Source organism: Rhea pennata, chromosome 20, assembly GCF_028389875.1.
Source record: "Rhea pennata isolate bPtePen1 chromosome 20, bPtePen1.pri, whole genome shotgun sequence".
In the NCBI taxonomy this organism is placed as follows: Eukaryota; Metazoa; Chordata; class Aves; order Rheiformes; family Rheidae; genus Rhea; species Rhea pennata.
In genome coordinates, this window is record NC_084682.1 from 9,157,866 (window position 1) to 9,173,694 (window position 15,829).

Here is a 15,829-nt window from a genome sequence, read left to right on the forward strand (position 1 = left end):
AACCAGATATACCTTCTCTGCAGCATTTTATACCCATTTGGAACCTGAGATGAAGGTCTGTCCACTGTAATCTAGATTGCACTTCTAATGACTTTGTTTTACATCTCCCTACTCAACCTGCTGATTAGAGCATGGCATATGGTATTAGGTTTTTTTCTGTTTTTGTTTTTTTTCCCTACATTTATATCCCCTAAAAGATTCCGGAAGTTCTGGGGTCCCTGCACAACAGGCAAGCTGTGAGCAGCTGCCCTCACCTCGAAGCTGGTCTTCCCTGCTTCTGGCTCCCGCACAGCTACAGCTTCTGGGAGCACTGCAGCCACTGCATTTCCCTCTCCAAGGCCCAGTCCTAAGAGAGAGCAAATTTCTGCTTGCACCTGCCTGGTTTCCCCCGAGTTTCAGGGCTGATCAGCATCCTGTGTATGAATGCATCTACTCTACTGCACATGAGTACTTAAAATTACTAATCCTAGATAGAAAAAGATGTGTTGCCTCTGCATCCCTTTTCCCTTTGCTCAACATCCAGTATAACATGGGCTGTGAGGTAGAAACTCTAGCAAAACTGGCGATAATCACAAAATAATCTTGTGTGATTTTGGTTCATTTTCATTGCCGTGGACTGAATATGACGTTTATATATGTATGCATTGTCTATATCTACAATTCCTAATCTGGAGCTTGCCCCGGACTCTGCAACAGTACGCTGCACAGCTTTGATACTGCCTGAAACAAGGGAAGTTAAGGACAATTACAAGATATTTCCATGGATTATTTCCTCATATTGACATGCATATTATGATTAGGATTTTGCATTGTATTCTCCAGCTAGGTTTTTGAAGCACTTTACAAATTGGTATCTTTGCAAAAGCTTTGATTTATAAATTCCAGTTTTCTCTCTTGTGCTGTGTGCTGCTGAAATGCATCTACTGCTCTCCTGGGAGAAGAGAGAGCATACTCTACTTGAATATCTGTGTAAGAACAGATTTATTTATACTATTACAGTTTTCCTATGAAAATTTACACCAGCGTAAGATGTGGTAGGAAAAGGGACGTGCAGACCTCTGGAAAGGAGCCTTTCTGAAGGTTCAAAACTAGTCATTGAAGTGGTTCCAACCACGGGAGCTTCCTTTGCTCTGATACTTTAGTTTCTAAATTGATTTTGCTTGTCAACATTGTGCAGATCTAAAGTAGTGTTTCTTTTCTTAGAAATTTTAGAGACATTGAGTCCAGCTGAATATTGCATCAGTTCAGTAAGTCCCTGCACTAAACTTCATACAGCAAGTTTTTAATAAACTCTCCCCATTATATTTAATTCCAGTGACTCATCCAATCAGTCTGAATTACTCTTAATTTATTGCAAATGAGTGCAGACCATGAAAATGGCTTTCTGAAGGGGAGCAGGGAAGATGGTTTTATATTTGCCTCTTGGACATTTTTATTAATAGGTTTAACACCTGACCTAAAATAGCAATTTCAGTTTTTCTCTGACAGTGTAAACTTGCAGGGCAGGCTTGACATCTGCAAGACTTCCTTAGAATGACTTCACTAGAAACGATCTTATGGGGAAAAATAGCCACTATCACAGATGGCCACACCAACACATTCCTCATCCTTTCAGATTTTCAGCAAAAAAAATAAGTAAATCTTAAGCATAATTTTAAGTACTTCTTAAAGTTTGTTTTTAAAGCTTTTTGCCCCTTTTTCTGCTGTCGGAAAGCTATTCCAGAACTTCCACCCTTGTGGTGATTAGAAATCTTATTTCTAGCCTATGCATATCAATATTCAGTTCATACCCACTCTTTTTTTATGCTAGTGTGTCCTTTTAAATTTAAATAGCTCTTGTGGCTTTGGTATTTCCCTCTGATACAGGGATAAAGCACATTAAAGTACACTCACTCTCCACTTCAGGAGACTGGAAAACCTGAGACCTTTCTGTCTCCACTCGTAAAACTGCCGCTCCATTCCCTTGACTTTTACAGTGCCCCCTTTTACTGGGGGACTATCTGGATAAACTGTCAGATAAACCCTTAAATTAGAACTAGAGACTTTCCACGACAGCAGCCTGGATGGAAGGACCTAGCACATCTAGCCTGGATGATCCCTGCAAATTCTCTAGTTCTTCCCATTAAAAAAAATAATAATAATAATTTTTCCTTTGGCTTTTTAAAAATATCTGAAGGCATGAAAAAAAAATAAACCCACCCCGTGTTTGGAGAAATACCCCCTTGGCGAAGGCAGGCTTCCCCCCACCACGGGTGCTTTCACGCCAGAGGTACATCTGCTTTATCCAGCCTACGGCCGCTTACGGGGCCGGGCTCGCCCGCCGGGAAACGCCTGAGCCGTCGCTGGCAGCGGCTTCCTCGCGCGAGGAGAAACCGCGGCCGCTGCAAAGAGAAGGAAAAAAGAAAAGTAAAAAAAAAACACACACACACACACAAAAAGTAAAATATAAAAAAAGGGAAAAGAAAAAAAAAAGATGTTTATGAACAGCACGGGCTGTATTTGGGGGATGAAAGCTGCTTTTGCCTTAGGGAGGTACGCGTGGCGCTAGCGGCCATCCAAGGGGACTCCTCGGAGCGGCAGCGAGCCGGCCCCTTCCCGAGGGGGTTTCGGTACTGCAGCGGCGAAAAACTCCACGTCTCGTGGGAGGAGGTTTTGCAGACCCTTCGGAGAGGATCCGTAGTTCGTGGCCTCCAGACCGTCTGGAGCGGCCGAGTTAAAACCGGGTGAGAAAACGCAGGGTTTCGGCCAAGCTTCCCGCAGAAAGCCGGGCGGCGGCGGCGGCGCGGGCGGGCGCTTGGGCCCCCACCGGCGCCGTCCTGGCCTTCGAGCCGCTTTGGGGCGGCGTTGAGGGCTCCTCTGGAGCAGGCCGGTGCTGAACCTCGCGGGGCCGCGTCCGCGCCGCCCTCGGCTCCGCGAGGAGAGGCCACGGGGCGGCCGCCGCCGCGCCGGGCAGAAGCGACGTTGCGGCCGCGGCTGGCGGCGGGGGAGGCGCAGGCCGCGGCGGCGGGGACGGCGGCGACCGCCCGGCTGCCGGCTCGGCTCAGGGTCTCCCTCTCGGCGGCCGTGTTCCAGGCTGGACGCCGGCGGGCCATGGCGCAGGCGGAGCTGCTGTGGGCGGCCGCCTGGCTCATGCTGCTGGGGGCCGCTGTGGGCGTCTGCGTGAGGTGCCAGCTCTCCGGTAAGGCTGCGTCCGGCTTCCCAGTGCTGCTCTGTCCCTCTTTAACTCCTGAATCACCCTCTTCTAAGAGCTTTTATCTTTTTTTTTCTAATTTTCTTTCAGCGAGTAAGCGAGAGAAGAAGCAGAGCGAACGGAGCAGGCGGTAAGCGGTGTTTCGCAGCCGTGCTCCTCCGAGCCGAGGCCGCGGCCGCCGCGGGCGGGCGAAGGCCGCTCTCGGGTCCCCGCGCTCCTGCCGTCTGCCAGGCGACACGGGCAGCAGCCCTCTGGAGGGCTTTTAAAAATATAAAATATTAAAAATCCCCACGTCTCATGCTGCGGGCGTGAAGCAAAGCGCACCCTAGACGTAGACTAGACCAGTGACTCTGCTGCAGCAGTAATGCCTTTAAAAAGCGTAATCTAAAAGGAGATTGAAACTGAGGCCTGTGAGTCACTAACTAGGCTGAAAAAGCTCGGGAAAAGAGGAAGGGCAAACTCTTATCTTGTGCCATCGCATACCAAGGTAAGGCAGAGAGACTCGTAACTTCGCGAACGAGATCCTGCATTTGAGTGGTGCGAGTTAGAACATGCGCCGGAGTCAACCGCCAAGCCTGCCGCACAGGCGGCGAAGGAAACACCACCATACAACGTGCAGCCCCCTGATTTCCTTCAGTAACAGACAAACCGCAGCTAATACGATATGAAGAAAAAAAAAAAAAAAAAAAGCTTTTACCCTTTGGCAGTGGAGCAAACGTGGTGCAGAAGGGCTCTGCAGAGGGCCCGGTGGCGCTTGCTTCGGCCCCGCTCGGCAGCGGTGGTCTCCTGCACGCTGGTGGAAAAGCCAGCCCATGCTCCGTCCCCCTGTGGGCTAATACCAGAACGACTCGACTTGTCAAAGTTGATGTCTAGATTAGGTCATTTGGCTTCAGGCTCGTGATACTGCTCTTTCCCTAGATAACTTTTGTTTTAGTTTTGGCTTTTTGCAAGAAAAGTGGTTTAACTCTGCGTTTGCAGGCTTTGTAGCTATGTCTTTTGACTGACACCTCACCTTGCCGTCAGCATCAGCCTGAGAAAGAGCAGTGATCAGAATAAAGGGGGAAAAAGAGCAGAGATGCTTCCAAGGCCCCCAAATTAGATGTAACAAATGCTTATACCCATCCGCAGTCAAACAGGAGCTGAATCTTGTTGTGCTCTGGAGAGCAGCTCTTGTGTGATACCTAAAGAGCCAAGGGGAGTATTGGCTGTGTTATTTCTGGTTAATATTAAGGGATCCTGGGAGCAGAATGGGTAACAGCTGAGGTGAGGCTATAGGTTTGGAAGCCATTTCACGGGTTAATGCCTGTTTTTCGTTTTGGGTGAAGATGGGATGCTGGCGTTCCAAGTTACACTCCAAGTTTGGGAGGTACTTGAACTTACTTCTGGGCCCTGTGGATTTGCTTTTGGTACTTTTGGAAGTGAGCCACCAGTTTGTGGGCCCTTTAATAATTTGAATACAGCTTAATTGGCACATAAAGCACCAGAGTAGGAATTAATCCTCACAAATGATGTTTTCCTCACCCCCAGTCCTCCCTTAGCTGATGTAGGCTGCACTGCCAACGATCCTTACATTAAAGGGCAGAAGAGGAGGCCAAAGTGAGACTTCAAAGGAGACCTGTATGCATCACCTCGAGCAATTTAGCAAGGAAAACAGCAGGGAAGCTGCTGCCAGTTTGTTCAGGACCTTGTGCAATACACTAAGCAGTATAAGCTCAGTATTTCACTAAGCTCAGCTCAGTGCTGTGCTTCCATCTGCTTGCCAAAGGGGGAAGTCTCTTGTATCTATTTTCCTTATCATATGCCCCTAAATCCAGCTGGTCTTGTTCCTTTTTTTTTTTTTTTTTTTTTTTTTTTTAGGTTTGTTTGCACATTTATTGATTTGTTTGTTTTCCAGGCTCGAGAACCAGCAGAGCTTTGAGGTGATTCGGTCCCGTTCTAGTGAGTATGCTGGTTGCGTGCCCCTTGAGGCATGCGGCCAAGGGCCCCTTGGCAGGCTGTGGCATGCCGACGTGCCTCTCTTTCTACGTCAGAAGCCTGCAGTGCACAGAACGGCAAACATTGCTCTAAAAATAAAAAGATGACCTCAAAACCAGACTGCCCAACAACACAAGACAAGTTTTCAAAGCAGCCTTAGATGCTTGTAGGGATGTGAATTCCTTATGCCAAAGAAGTTATCTTCACATTGAAAGTAAATCACCAAACCAGTGTCACTGGAACACAATAGCTTATTAACTTCGGCTGTTCAAAATCCTCTGCTCCCCCTGTGAAAAACGGCAGGGTGGGATGAACCTGAATTGATAAGTGTGACTCATTTATTGTTGCCCTCCTGCTGCTTCCTGCCACAAATTTGCTTACATGCTGACCTCTAATTTTTTTCATCCTGAAGCAAGCTGCTAACAGGGCAGGTAGCAAATGTCACCATCTCCAGTCTGGCTACCGCAAAGCAGCCGTGCGAGGCTGCTGCCACCGCAGTGGAGCCTGGTGGGGCTGAGCCCTGTGCGCACCAGCAAGGCTTTGCTCCAGTTCCACGGAGGGACGGTGGCTGCAACCAAAGTTCACGCGCTAGTAGTGCATCTGCAATTGTAAGGGAAGGGTGTTGAAGTGTAGAAGAGGCCACCAAATGAAGCAGGGTTGGGGCAGATTAGGAAACAAGATAGCGATTAAGACTATAGCTTCCGCTGATGTGTATTTGTTAGCTCTGCTGGCATTATAGACCCAGTCTTTTTTGTTTGTTTGTTTCCGGTCTTGGCCCATTGTATGCTTTTGAGGATTTATTTGGAAGCTATTTCAGTATACCCTAGATAAATGCTTGCCAATACTTGAAAATCATGTAGGTTTGATGCTCAGTGTTCATTTTAAAACATCTGCTGCTGCCGTAATCCTAACATCTGGTTTTGTTCTTAGTGCTAGCTACAACGAGAAGGCTAGAACAAATTAAGGAAGCAGAAAACTTACCAGTGACAAGGTAGGTAAAAAAAGTGAAACAAAACCTAGCTATCAAGCCAAGGCTGGATGAAGTTTACCCAAAATATGGGTATGTTCAGGATTTGGGATTGGGTTCTGTATCCTATAGATCTGGCTTGGGCTATACTGAATTTATGGCCAGTCCATAGTGGTTTTAGTCTTTTTCTGACTTTTCTTCAGTCTAACTGAATTCTACTAGTAACTATTTAAATCAGAAGCAAAGAAATGAGCTGTCACTATACAGAACATGCACATAATGAAAAAGGAACTGGTGGTCTTTGCTTATAACCAGTTTAACATGAGAAATCTCATTCTTCCCCTGCTGCAATATCCAGGCAAAGTTATTCCCATACTGGGGTTTTATACGAAACTCTTCAGATTCCACTGATTGGTGTGTTAAAAACTCTCAGGGAGTTTCATTGAACATCCTCCTTGCTTAGTCATTGCTATAATTTGTAATATCTGAGACAGTTTGATCAGACCTAGGCTTTTAGCTTCCTTTTGCTCTGAGTCCAAGCCATGAGCAGATGCACAGCAGTGGCTTTCTCTCTTTCAGGAAAAACAATGAGGAACTCAATACCGCGTGTCGTATTGGAAGTGGTAAGTATTTCTACCAAGATGGTCGTCTATTTAAAGCTCTGTCAGTCTACACTGGAGTGGGGGAAGTAGTTGATGCAAAATTCAGAAATGGGAACATTGCAAATCTCTGCTCATTTATATGATTTTAGTGATGGCTGGAAGCTCCCAGCAGCTTCAAAAAACGGAGCCTCCAAGGGATGTTTGTTTGCTGCCAGCACCCAGGCCTTGGGCAGGGCATGGTGAGAGGTAATCTTGGAAACAAGCTGGGCAATGAGAAAGTTAATTCCTGTTATTAGTACCTGCCCATTATACTTGTGGCTGGTCTATCCAGGGGCAGCTGATAAGAACTAGCCATGATTTGACTTTAAAACTCAGTGGCTGTCCCCCAGCCCTGAGGTGTGTGCATGGGGGTGGCTCACTTGTGGTCCATGCTGGGGTGGCCACGGCCTGCATGGCCCGCAGCTCTGCCGCATGGGAGTTAGACAGCAAGTGCTTGGCCGCACCAGCAGCCCGCTGCTCTGTGTGCGTGGTAGCTTGGGCAGTCCCATGGAGGTGAAGAGCTGCACAGAGGAAGAGCGACTAAAGTCAAAACGTTTGGTGGCTCCATCATCTAGCTTGTCCCAGGGCTTCTGTAATATAAACCTATGTTTTCTTCCAGGGCACAGGGCTGAATCCAGGTACCAGAACTTCCTGAAAGGTAAATGCTGCAACCGCACGACGGGGATGAGTGTTCAGGGGCCGAAGTGCTGGAAGGAACTGCTGCTGCTGAAACCAGGAGAAGTTGCTCTTGCACAGGCAGGGAGTGGGGCTGGCTGTAAGGGAACACCTGGCAGGGAGCACATCATGGAGGGTCTGGTGCTACCCCGTAAATCCCACATCTGTGCATGGCTGGTGTTACCAAGAAGGTGCGTGCAGGAGAGCATTCCTTGTGGGCGCTCAGCTCCTGCCCCAGGGGAGGAAGACCCTGGGGATTTGCTGTGGCGCATGGATCCAGTGCGGCTGAACACTTTGCTCCTGCCACTGAGCGCAGGTGGAGCGTTTCGTTTTAGTCCGTTTGGGATCACTGGAGAGGTCATGCCTGGCCAGGTGGGGATGCCAGGCCGTGCTTGTCTTTCCCAAACCAGGGAAGGATGTTCCTCGTCTCTGTATCAGTGGTCAGGAGCTGTCTGCGGGAAGCAGTGAGTCTGGGTTTTCTCCAGGCCGGTGACAATGCTGGGAGCTGCTGCCTGCCCCCATCACGTGCAACTCCTGTGCCCAGCCTCACCAGCAAAACCACTCAGCTCTGCCTGTGGACAGGCTTTGGGACTCTGTCGGAGATCTTGGGCTGCTGGGGACCTCTGCTGCCACCACAGCTGTGGTGTTTGGTGCCTGGGGCTTGAAGTTAGGCATGGTACCATGTCCTAATGACAGACTGTTTGTCCTTGCAGAAGACTGCCTACAAGAGGATGCTGCCTACGTGTAAGTCTCTCAACCTCCAGCCCCTGCACACTGAAGACAACTAGAGGGGCAGAGAGTGGCTGCCACATGCCCCTGGAATGGGGCAAGCAGAGTTGAGACACGGGCATCGCAGCTGTGAGCGGGGCGTGCTGTTTGGCCCGCGGCGGCCCTTGGGCAGACGGAGCTAATGGAAACATTTCTTTTTGCAGTGACCCAATATCCTTTGATTACTACAACTGCGTGAAGTTCCTCACGCCACCGAATGGTAAGGTCACGATGCAGGCAAGCCTGGCATCTCCTGCAGCAGCCAGCCCTGGCCGGTCAGGCTCTCCTGCGGACTCTGGGGTGCCTGTAACATTTTCCTTTTCTAGATTTGTGCTTTGTCACCTCATGACCTGAAGCACACCTGAGTCAAAAGGTGCTTTAGTTAAGGAGTGTAGCTGTGTCTCTGGGCATTAGGGGTGAAGAGCCATCATAAACTAGGGAGAGAAACGTAAGCTCCCTGGAAAAGCCAGGACGTATCTCAGGGCAATGTGCATGCGCCATCTGCCAGTGGTGGTTGCGTTCAGGGCTCAGCAAGAGCAGAGCCACAGGCACCCACTGGGGTCTGCGTGGGGGAATCCCACTGCAGGCGCAGGACATCTGCGCCTTTCTCAAGGTCGCAGCCACCAGGGCCACCAATGCAAAAGCAATGGGTGCAAAAGCAGTCAGGGATTTGTGGTGCAGACCCACACGCTGTCACATAGTCACATCCTGCTCTGTCATTAGTGTGCTGAAAGGACAGTGACAGAAAGAGTTGCTAAAGCTACAGCAAAGTGGTGTGAGATAGTATCCTTGTGTTTTTTTTATTTTAGTTATTTATTTAACAGTGAAAGTCTGGGGCAGCAGGCTGCACGTTGCTGCATGGTGGAAGTGTTTGGTGCAGGCTGGAATGATGGCTAGCACCACAGGGGGGTTCGGAAAGGGTTTACAGACCTGCAGGGTCCTGCACAGACACTCAGGAAATGGTGCATCCTCTCCCAAGAGATATTCATCCGAACGAGGCCTTCAAATACTTCGTGTTCCCGGTTTATGAAACTAGTAAATGAAGATGGTTTTGTGTCCTTTAGCAATCTGAACGCTTTTGAAGCAGCTGCGGAAGTAACTGTAGGGTTGTGTCAGTGTGTGGTCGGTATGGCACTGGTGTGGGCAGTGTGCTCGGCTGACTTGCACCCCCACCCCGAGCAACATGTTTTTGGGAAGCCAGCCCTCATCACACTGCACTGGCGGTCCCTCTGCACCATTGCTGGCATGAGCCGAGGCCATGAGCCCAGCGCATCTGCCCGCCAGCACTCAGCCAGTTTTGGACAAAAGTGGAAGTATGCTGGGCGGCAGCAGCAGCTGTGCTTACCCCATCTGCAAAACCTTTCTAGTTTAAGCGCCGTGACTGCCTCAACTGTTGGAGCTTCGGTTACATTTTCAGCATCTGTGGATATAAGTTTTGAGGTAGCAACATGTTAGTAGTCAGTCATGTGGTTTAACTGTCCAAGAGAGCTGAAATAACCAGCACCATACCAAGGTACTTGTGTGGTTTTTTTTTTTTGTGTGTGTTTTTTTTGTTGTTGTTGTTGTTTTTTGTTTTTTTTTTTTTTTCTTTTAAAGAGACATTGGCTCCAGATGCTATTAGGTTCATGTCTTTAGGAGCAGCACACTGCTGGTGTGTGGCAGATGTCTCTCTGCGTGACAGTGCTAGCTCCAGCAGCCCTTGCACTGGTGGTGCCAGAGCCCACTGGGAGCCCCATCCTTGTTGCTGCAGGCACTGTGCCGTGTCCACTGCTTTGGTGGAGTGTTTGTTCGAAGAGCAGAGCTGAGCGAACACAGGGTGGTGCAGGGACGGAGTGGAGCTGGAAGGGCAATGAAGCCATTTGCCGGAGAGCCGTGTCATCAGAGGTGCCCCATTCAAAAGCCAGCAGCTCTTTTGTGTGTATCGTGTGGTCATGGGTTTAACTTGGACCAGAACCTGGCCTTGCGGTGGGAGGCTTTGCTCTGAGTGATGAATCAGGGTTTGGCTGGAGTGGTTGAGTACTGTGGACAAAGCGCCATGCATGCAACTGCAGCAGGATCAAGTCTCTGCTCTGCCCCATACATCCCATGTGACCTTGGACAAGTGTCTTTACACCTCCATATCTCAGTTTCTTCTCAGAAGCTGAGGATAAGCCCAAGAAAATGCCACAGTCACTAGCTTAGTGACCAGGAAAGAAAACCCTACCCTAACTGTAAATAGCCCTTTTCTATAGACAGGTGATACCAAAGCCCTGCAGATGCTTTCCATGTCACCTGTACTTTAAATCCTTTTCCTTCTTTCTTCTTTTTGCCAGAAGAAGAGGAGGATTCCTATTCCTATCAAAATGTCATCATTGGAACATCTCACAGCTCTGATTCAGGTAAGTGTCTTGCTGTCATGATTCATGTGTGTTGTACAAAGGTGTCTAGAAGCCCAGACATGGACCAAGACTTGCTCAGTTAAGGGAAAAATGACTCCTTCAGAGACAGACCCAGCTCTTTACATGAATCCCATGCTGGGAAATCCTGTATGCAGGTGACTGGAGCAGGAAGAGGCACAATTGGAACAAAACAGGCCTGGAATATTTCCCCTTTCTATAGGAAAATACACCATAGTGACACCTTGTCAGCTGTCAGTTTATCTCTGAGCTTTGACTTGGAAGTCTCTGGAGCAATCCAGGAGCTTTGGCATCCTCATTGCATCTCTAGTTCTTTCAGTGGTGTTATAGGAAGATTTATTGTAGTTTCAGACCCCAGTCTGAGATTTCTCATCACTTCCAGCCTGAGAAGGCTGCAGCCATTGAGCCACTGGAGCATGGCGTTGGACCATAGTCTCTGCTTAAGGGCTTTGAACTTCTGTCCTGGGATGTTGCTGTCAAAACAGGAAGTCAGTTTGGTTTCCTTCAGTGAATTAACACAGTATTTTCTGCACTGATAAACCCTACACCTGCTCTTGTATGTACACTTGCTTTGTATGGTGTGATTAGAGGAAGCAAGAGTAGCGGGAGTCGCTCTGACCCCTGTCCAAGCCTGCAAAAACCAAGACACATGGTTAGGACTGGAAAATAGATGAGGCAGCATCAGGAGACCTGCAGCAGGACGGCTGCAGCCTGGACAGCCATAGCCATGTGCCTGGCTGGAAACTCAGCCATGTGTCCATCACTGGCTGAGGTGGTAGGAGGGGGTTTCACAGAGACCCATTTTTAGTCCATTTGCTGTTTCACATCATTCTGTCCAAACTTTTCTTAGTCACAGATGACACAGGAGACTATGAGAACAGCGCAGCAATACATATATGGAAACTCCAGCAAGTGGAAGGTATGTTCTCAACAGCTATTTACTATTTATGGATAGGGCTCATGGGTACAGTGCCATTGTATTAGACCAGTATAGATCATGATGATGCAGACATCACCCCCATCCTGAGGTGTTTTTTCCTCAGTCATCCATGATAGACATCTAAGGTCATGTGCAAATTACTACACACACTTGCAGCTGAACTTTGACATCTGCTCTGATGGTGACCTGGTGTTTCTGGTACTTCCCAGTAGCTAAGCCTAAGATCTGACCACAAGCTGCTACAGAAGAATGTCACTATCGTATTTTATATCCTCTTAAATTTTGAACGACTTCTGATACAAACTCTGCCTTGTTCTGTAATCCCCTAAGACAAAGAAATGTACAACATGAATATTTAGTGTCACCAGTGTCAATACTGTGAATATCCTGAAATGATTATTTGTATTATTTCTTAAGATAACTTTTAAACAACAGAGTTTAATCTAACATGGGGTTTCCTGTGAAGCATAGGGGTAGCCTGGCCTGGGAGATGCTGGTGAATGCATATGTGTATATTTAAGAGCTTTCTGTGTCTGGTGTGGAAGGTGCCTAAGCAAACTGATTCTTGTTATCCTGTTTGTGCACTCTCTGTGTACTCTCTAGACTAAATGCAAGTTCATGTGTTTGGCTCTGAAAAACTCTGTCCAAAATACCTGCTCACAGAATGTTTGCAAGTTTGTTATGACCGTGTTGGAGCGCTTTCAAGGAAATCTTGACACTGTGATATGGCGTTTTTTATCCCAGACACAGAAACATGTTGACAATGAATGCTGAAAATACTGGTGGGATGCACTGTATGCATATGGTGTGCATGTGCATTTAGATCAACCTACTTATTGATCAGTACTTTCCTGTATTAACAACTCTGAATACAGAAAGCCAGGATGATGAGCCAGATTATGTTAACACGGACCCCGATTCAGGCTTTGCACCTCTGTCAAAGCAAAGGTAACGAGACCAAACGTTTAATGCATTTCCTTGGGGGGGTGAGGAGGAAGATTGTGTGTATTGCTAGGAATGACTGGTACTCACAGCAAGGAGAGCACTTGTGGTGCTTTGCAGCCCTGCTGTTGGGTATTGCTCACCAGCCATGTCAGACAGTCTTCAGCAGCCCACGGGGCTGTACAGGAAGCAGGTCTGTTCCCCAAGTACTCCCCAGCCTGCTCTCTGCCATGCTACCTCTTTGTCTGGTGCCAAGCCGCATAGTGCAGACTGTGGAGACAAATTTGTCCAAGCTGACGTCCCAGCGCTGCCTTTCTCCAACACACAGGAATTCAAAGGTGCTTTAGAGCAGCTTTGGGCAGCTCTGTGGCCAACGGAGCCTCGTGCTGCAACGTGTTGCAGACAGGAACCCCCAGACTCCTCTGGTTTGTGCAGCTCAAAGGAAGAGCGCCTTAAGGGACTCCCTGGGCTCAGCTGAGTGCTAGCTGCTCTGATAATACTGCATATCCTGCCCTGTTTTCAGCAGTAACCTGGTGTTGATGATACAGAATTATACCAGGCAGTTAAAAATAAAACTTGCTGCAGAAAGAGTTCATGGTACTAAATGAGCGAATGATAAAATGCAATGTCTGTAAACATATGGTAAAGTACAGAAGAAAAAACAACCCCAGATATACCATGCACAGCGTTAGGTTCTGCATCAGCTTTACAGCTCAGAAGAAGCTCTTGGAGTCTTTGTGGATAGTTCTCAGCAAACATCTACCGAGCTCTCAGCAGTCATCAAAAAAACTGACATATGTATGTTAGAAAGGAAAAGAGGAAAATACCTCACCGCTGTGCTGATGTATACATCTGTGGTGTCTCCATATCCTCGTTAGTGTGTAGTGTTTGCCACCCTGCTCCAGACTGGCTGAGGACTCCAGCTGTGAAATCTACTGGGGCAGTATCAGCCAGTGTTTCTTGCTTTTGCTACAAGTGCCAAACTGTGAGCACCCATGGTGAGCAGACACCACCCAATGAGATTTTTCTGAAGCCATGCAAAATATTTAAGAATTCTCACAGCCATCCAAAGAATAGTCACACTAGCCTACATGTTTCAGCATTTGCTTTGAACTTTAGCATTTTGTCCCTGGCAGCATTAACTCTTACTTGCAGAGAATTTGCTAGATGGGAAGCTGCAACAGAGGCAGGTTGTATGTTTTGGTCAAGGACTTCAGCATATGCTATCACTCATGGCATGCAAGTCACTTCCCAACACCACATGCACATGGTCTTGCTGATTATACCCTGCCCAGGGAGGGGAACATCTGCCTGGGCAACAAATACAGCTCAGGGTGCTAATGCCTCCTCCCTGAGCAAGCTGAAAGTGGGAACCAGCCTCAGAAACGTTGTCCCTGCCGCAGCAGTACTGCACTGCTAAGTTTCTCTCTCTGCTTTAGTTGGAGCAAGTGAAAACAATATTGTAAAAATGGATTGTTTCAGATAGAGTTGTAGAGAAGAATCCTTTTGGAAGGTGTTTATGGAATTGCCAGGTATTCTGTTAGCTAAATATATGGAGAGGAGGAAGCTAGATACTCCATGAAAATAAGAAAAATGCCGCAGGGTAACTTTTCTAAGCTGTTCTGCATGTATTTCTCATCCACAGAGAAATTTCAAGGATGAGGGGATTACCCTTCTGTGTTAGTCACAGCATGGTCATTCAGCTTTCTGATCTGATAATGGCTGTGCAGTGCTGGACACTCTGGGCTGCTCTATTTGCTGTTTGTAACAGAGTGTGCCTACCTCATTTGGAGGTTTGGGGAAAACAGAGCAACAGTCAGAACCGATAGATGCCCAGCATGTTTAGCAATGCTACTGCAGTGGCCCTCCTGACTTTCTGGAGAGCAAATATCGAAGCAGCATGGGATTACCACAAAAGTACCCCCCAAATGCGATAAATGGGGCTGGGCAGGTAGAAGAGGGAGGAATAACTGTCCTATGAAGTGCTGGTGGTACAGATTTCCCGGGAAAACCTCCAGTTGTAAATTCTAGCAGTGTGTTATTGTGGCAATATCTATAAACAGCTTATGAAAGCTCTGCAAATAAATTAAATTTGCCAGTTCACTTTTTGCTGATATAATACCTCCTTTACAGTTTTTGCTAGCACAGTAATGCTGTAAACCAGCCTCCCCACCCCCATCCAACAAGCAAATGCCAATACAAGTTTTCAGTACAAAGGACTGGCTGACATGGAAGCTCTCCACCAAGGGAGGATGGATTCTTAAATGGGCTTCTGGCATCTTGAGACTCTTTGCACTCCTCAGGGATAACCATCAGGCAGTGTGACTGGGGCATCTGCTTAGATTTTAAAAATTTTATAGCACTTCGGAAATATACTTCACTACCAACCACTAAAAATAAAATGTAACAGGCAGCAGAGTTAAGGTGAAAGTGGGCATTCAAAGTCAGCAGACTTACTTTCCCCTCCCTCCTCTTATTTCAAGAACATCGCATAAAATCTGAAGTCTTTTGCCAAGCTGTAAGAGCATCCCCAGCAAACATGTGTATAAAAGGGAGGCTTTGATACTGCCGTGAAATCTTTTCTCCAGATTGTGCCCAAGATCATTTAGAAGGGATGCAGCTGAAGGGAAGGAATACTCTGCTTGAAGTCCCGCAACATTTCAACTGCGAACATGTAACCGGAGAAAGCACTCTGCCCAGCAGCGAATTCTGGCTGATCAACGCAGCAGTTACCAGGGGCAAACCAAGAGCTCGTTATCCTGTCTCATTTCCCTGCACATCTACGCGACAGAGCATGGCTAGTCTGTGCAAAGTTTTCTCCTGTCAAGCATGAAATGAATCTCCAAATTACTGAGCGGTAATGTGGTCAACTGCTTAATTTGTCAGGCCGAGTCATGCAAGATGCTATTAAAACATAAGGATTATGATTCTGATTTAGTTCCTACACTCTCCTACCGAAGCTGGAACCTGCAAGGAGAGGTTTTATGACAGCTTTGTTTGGAGCTAAATGAGACACCAAAATGTTCGCAAAAGCTAAGGACTAAAGAGGATTAAATCCTTGCTTTATCCACAGCTAGTAACGCACAGTATTTATCTACGGCAGTTCTCCCTGTGCTTTGGTATCTGTTTTACAGCAATACAAAGACACTGTAAGAACTGAGAAGGTATGATTTGTTACTGTCAGCTTCGAAAATTGCACCAGTCTTTCAGAATTGCTGTAGGAACATCAGACCTGGAACTTAACTCTTGTCTCTTAAGCCCTGATGCACAGATTTGTCACTGCTGTCCTACTTATTTATTAAAAGTGAAAAGCCTCCAAAGAAAATTCAGTTTTTT

The 15,829-nt window shown here is 47.4% G+C and overlaps 1 protein-coding gene across 1 annotated transcript; it reads left to right on the forward strand.

Annotated features, from left to right (window-relative positions):
* The first annotated feature begins 3,090 nt into the window (after positions 1-3,090).
* On the forward strand, positions 3,091-14,965 carry LOC134149601 (linker for activation of T-cells family member 2-like). Its single transcript, XM_062592841.1, has 13 exons — positions 3,091-3,178; positions 3,281-3,320; positions 5,085-5,128; positions 6,095-6,155; positions 6,711-6,754; positions 7,392-7,598; positions 7,686-7,819; positions 7,992-8,191; positions 8,380-8,435; positions 10,528-10,593; positions 11,462-11,530; positions 12,427-12,499; positions 14,627-14,965. The coding sequence occupies exons 1-13, from the start codon at positions 3,091-3,093 to the stop codon at positions 14,634-14,636; spliced, it is 1,092 nt and encodes a 363-aa protein (XP_062448825.1). The 3' UTR covers positions 14,637-14,965.
* Positions 14,966-15,829: the final 864 nt, after the last annotated feature.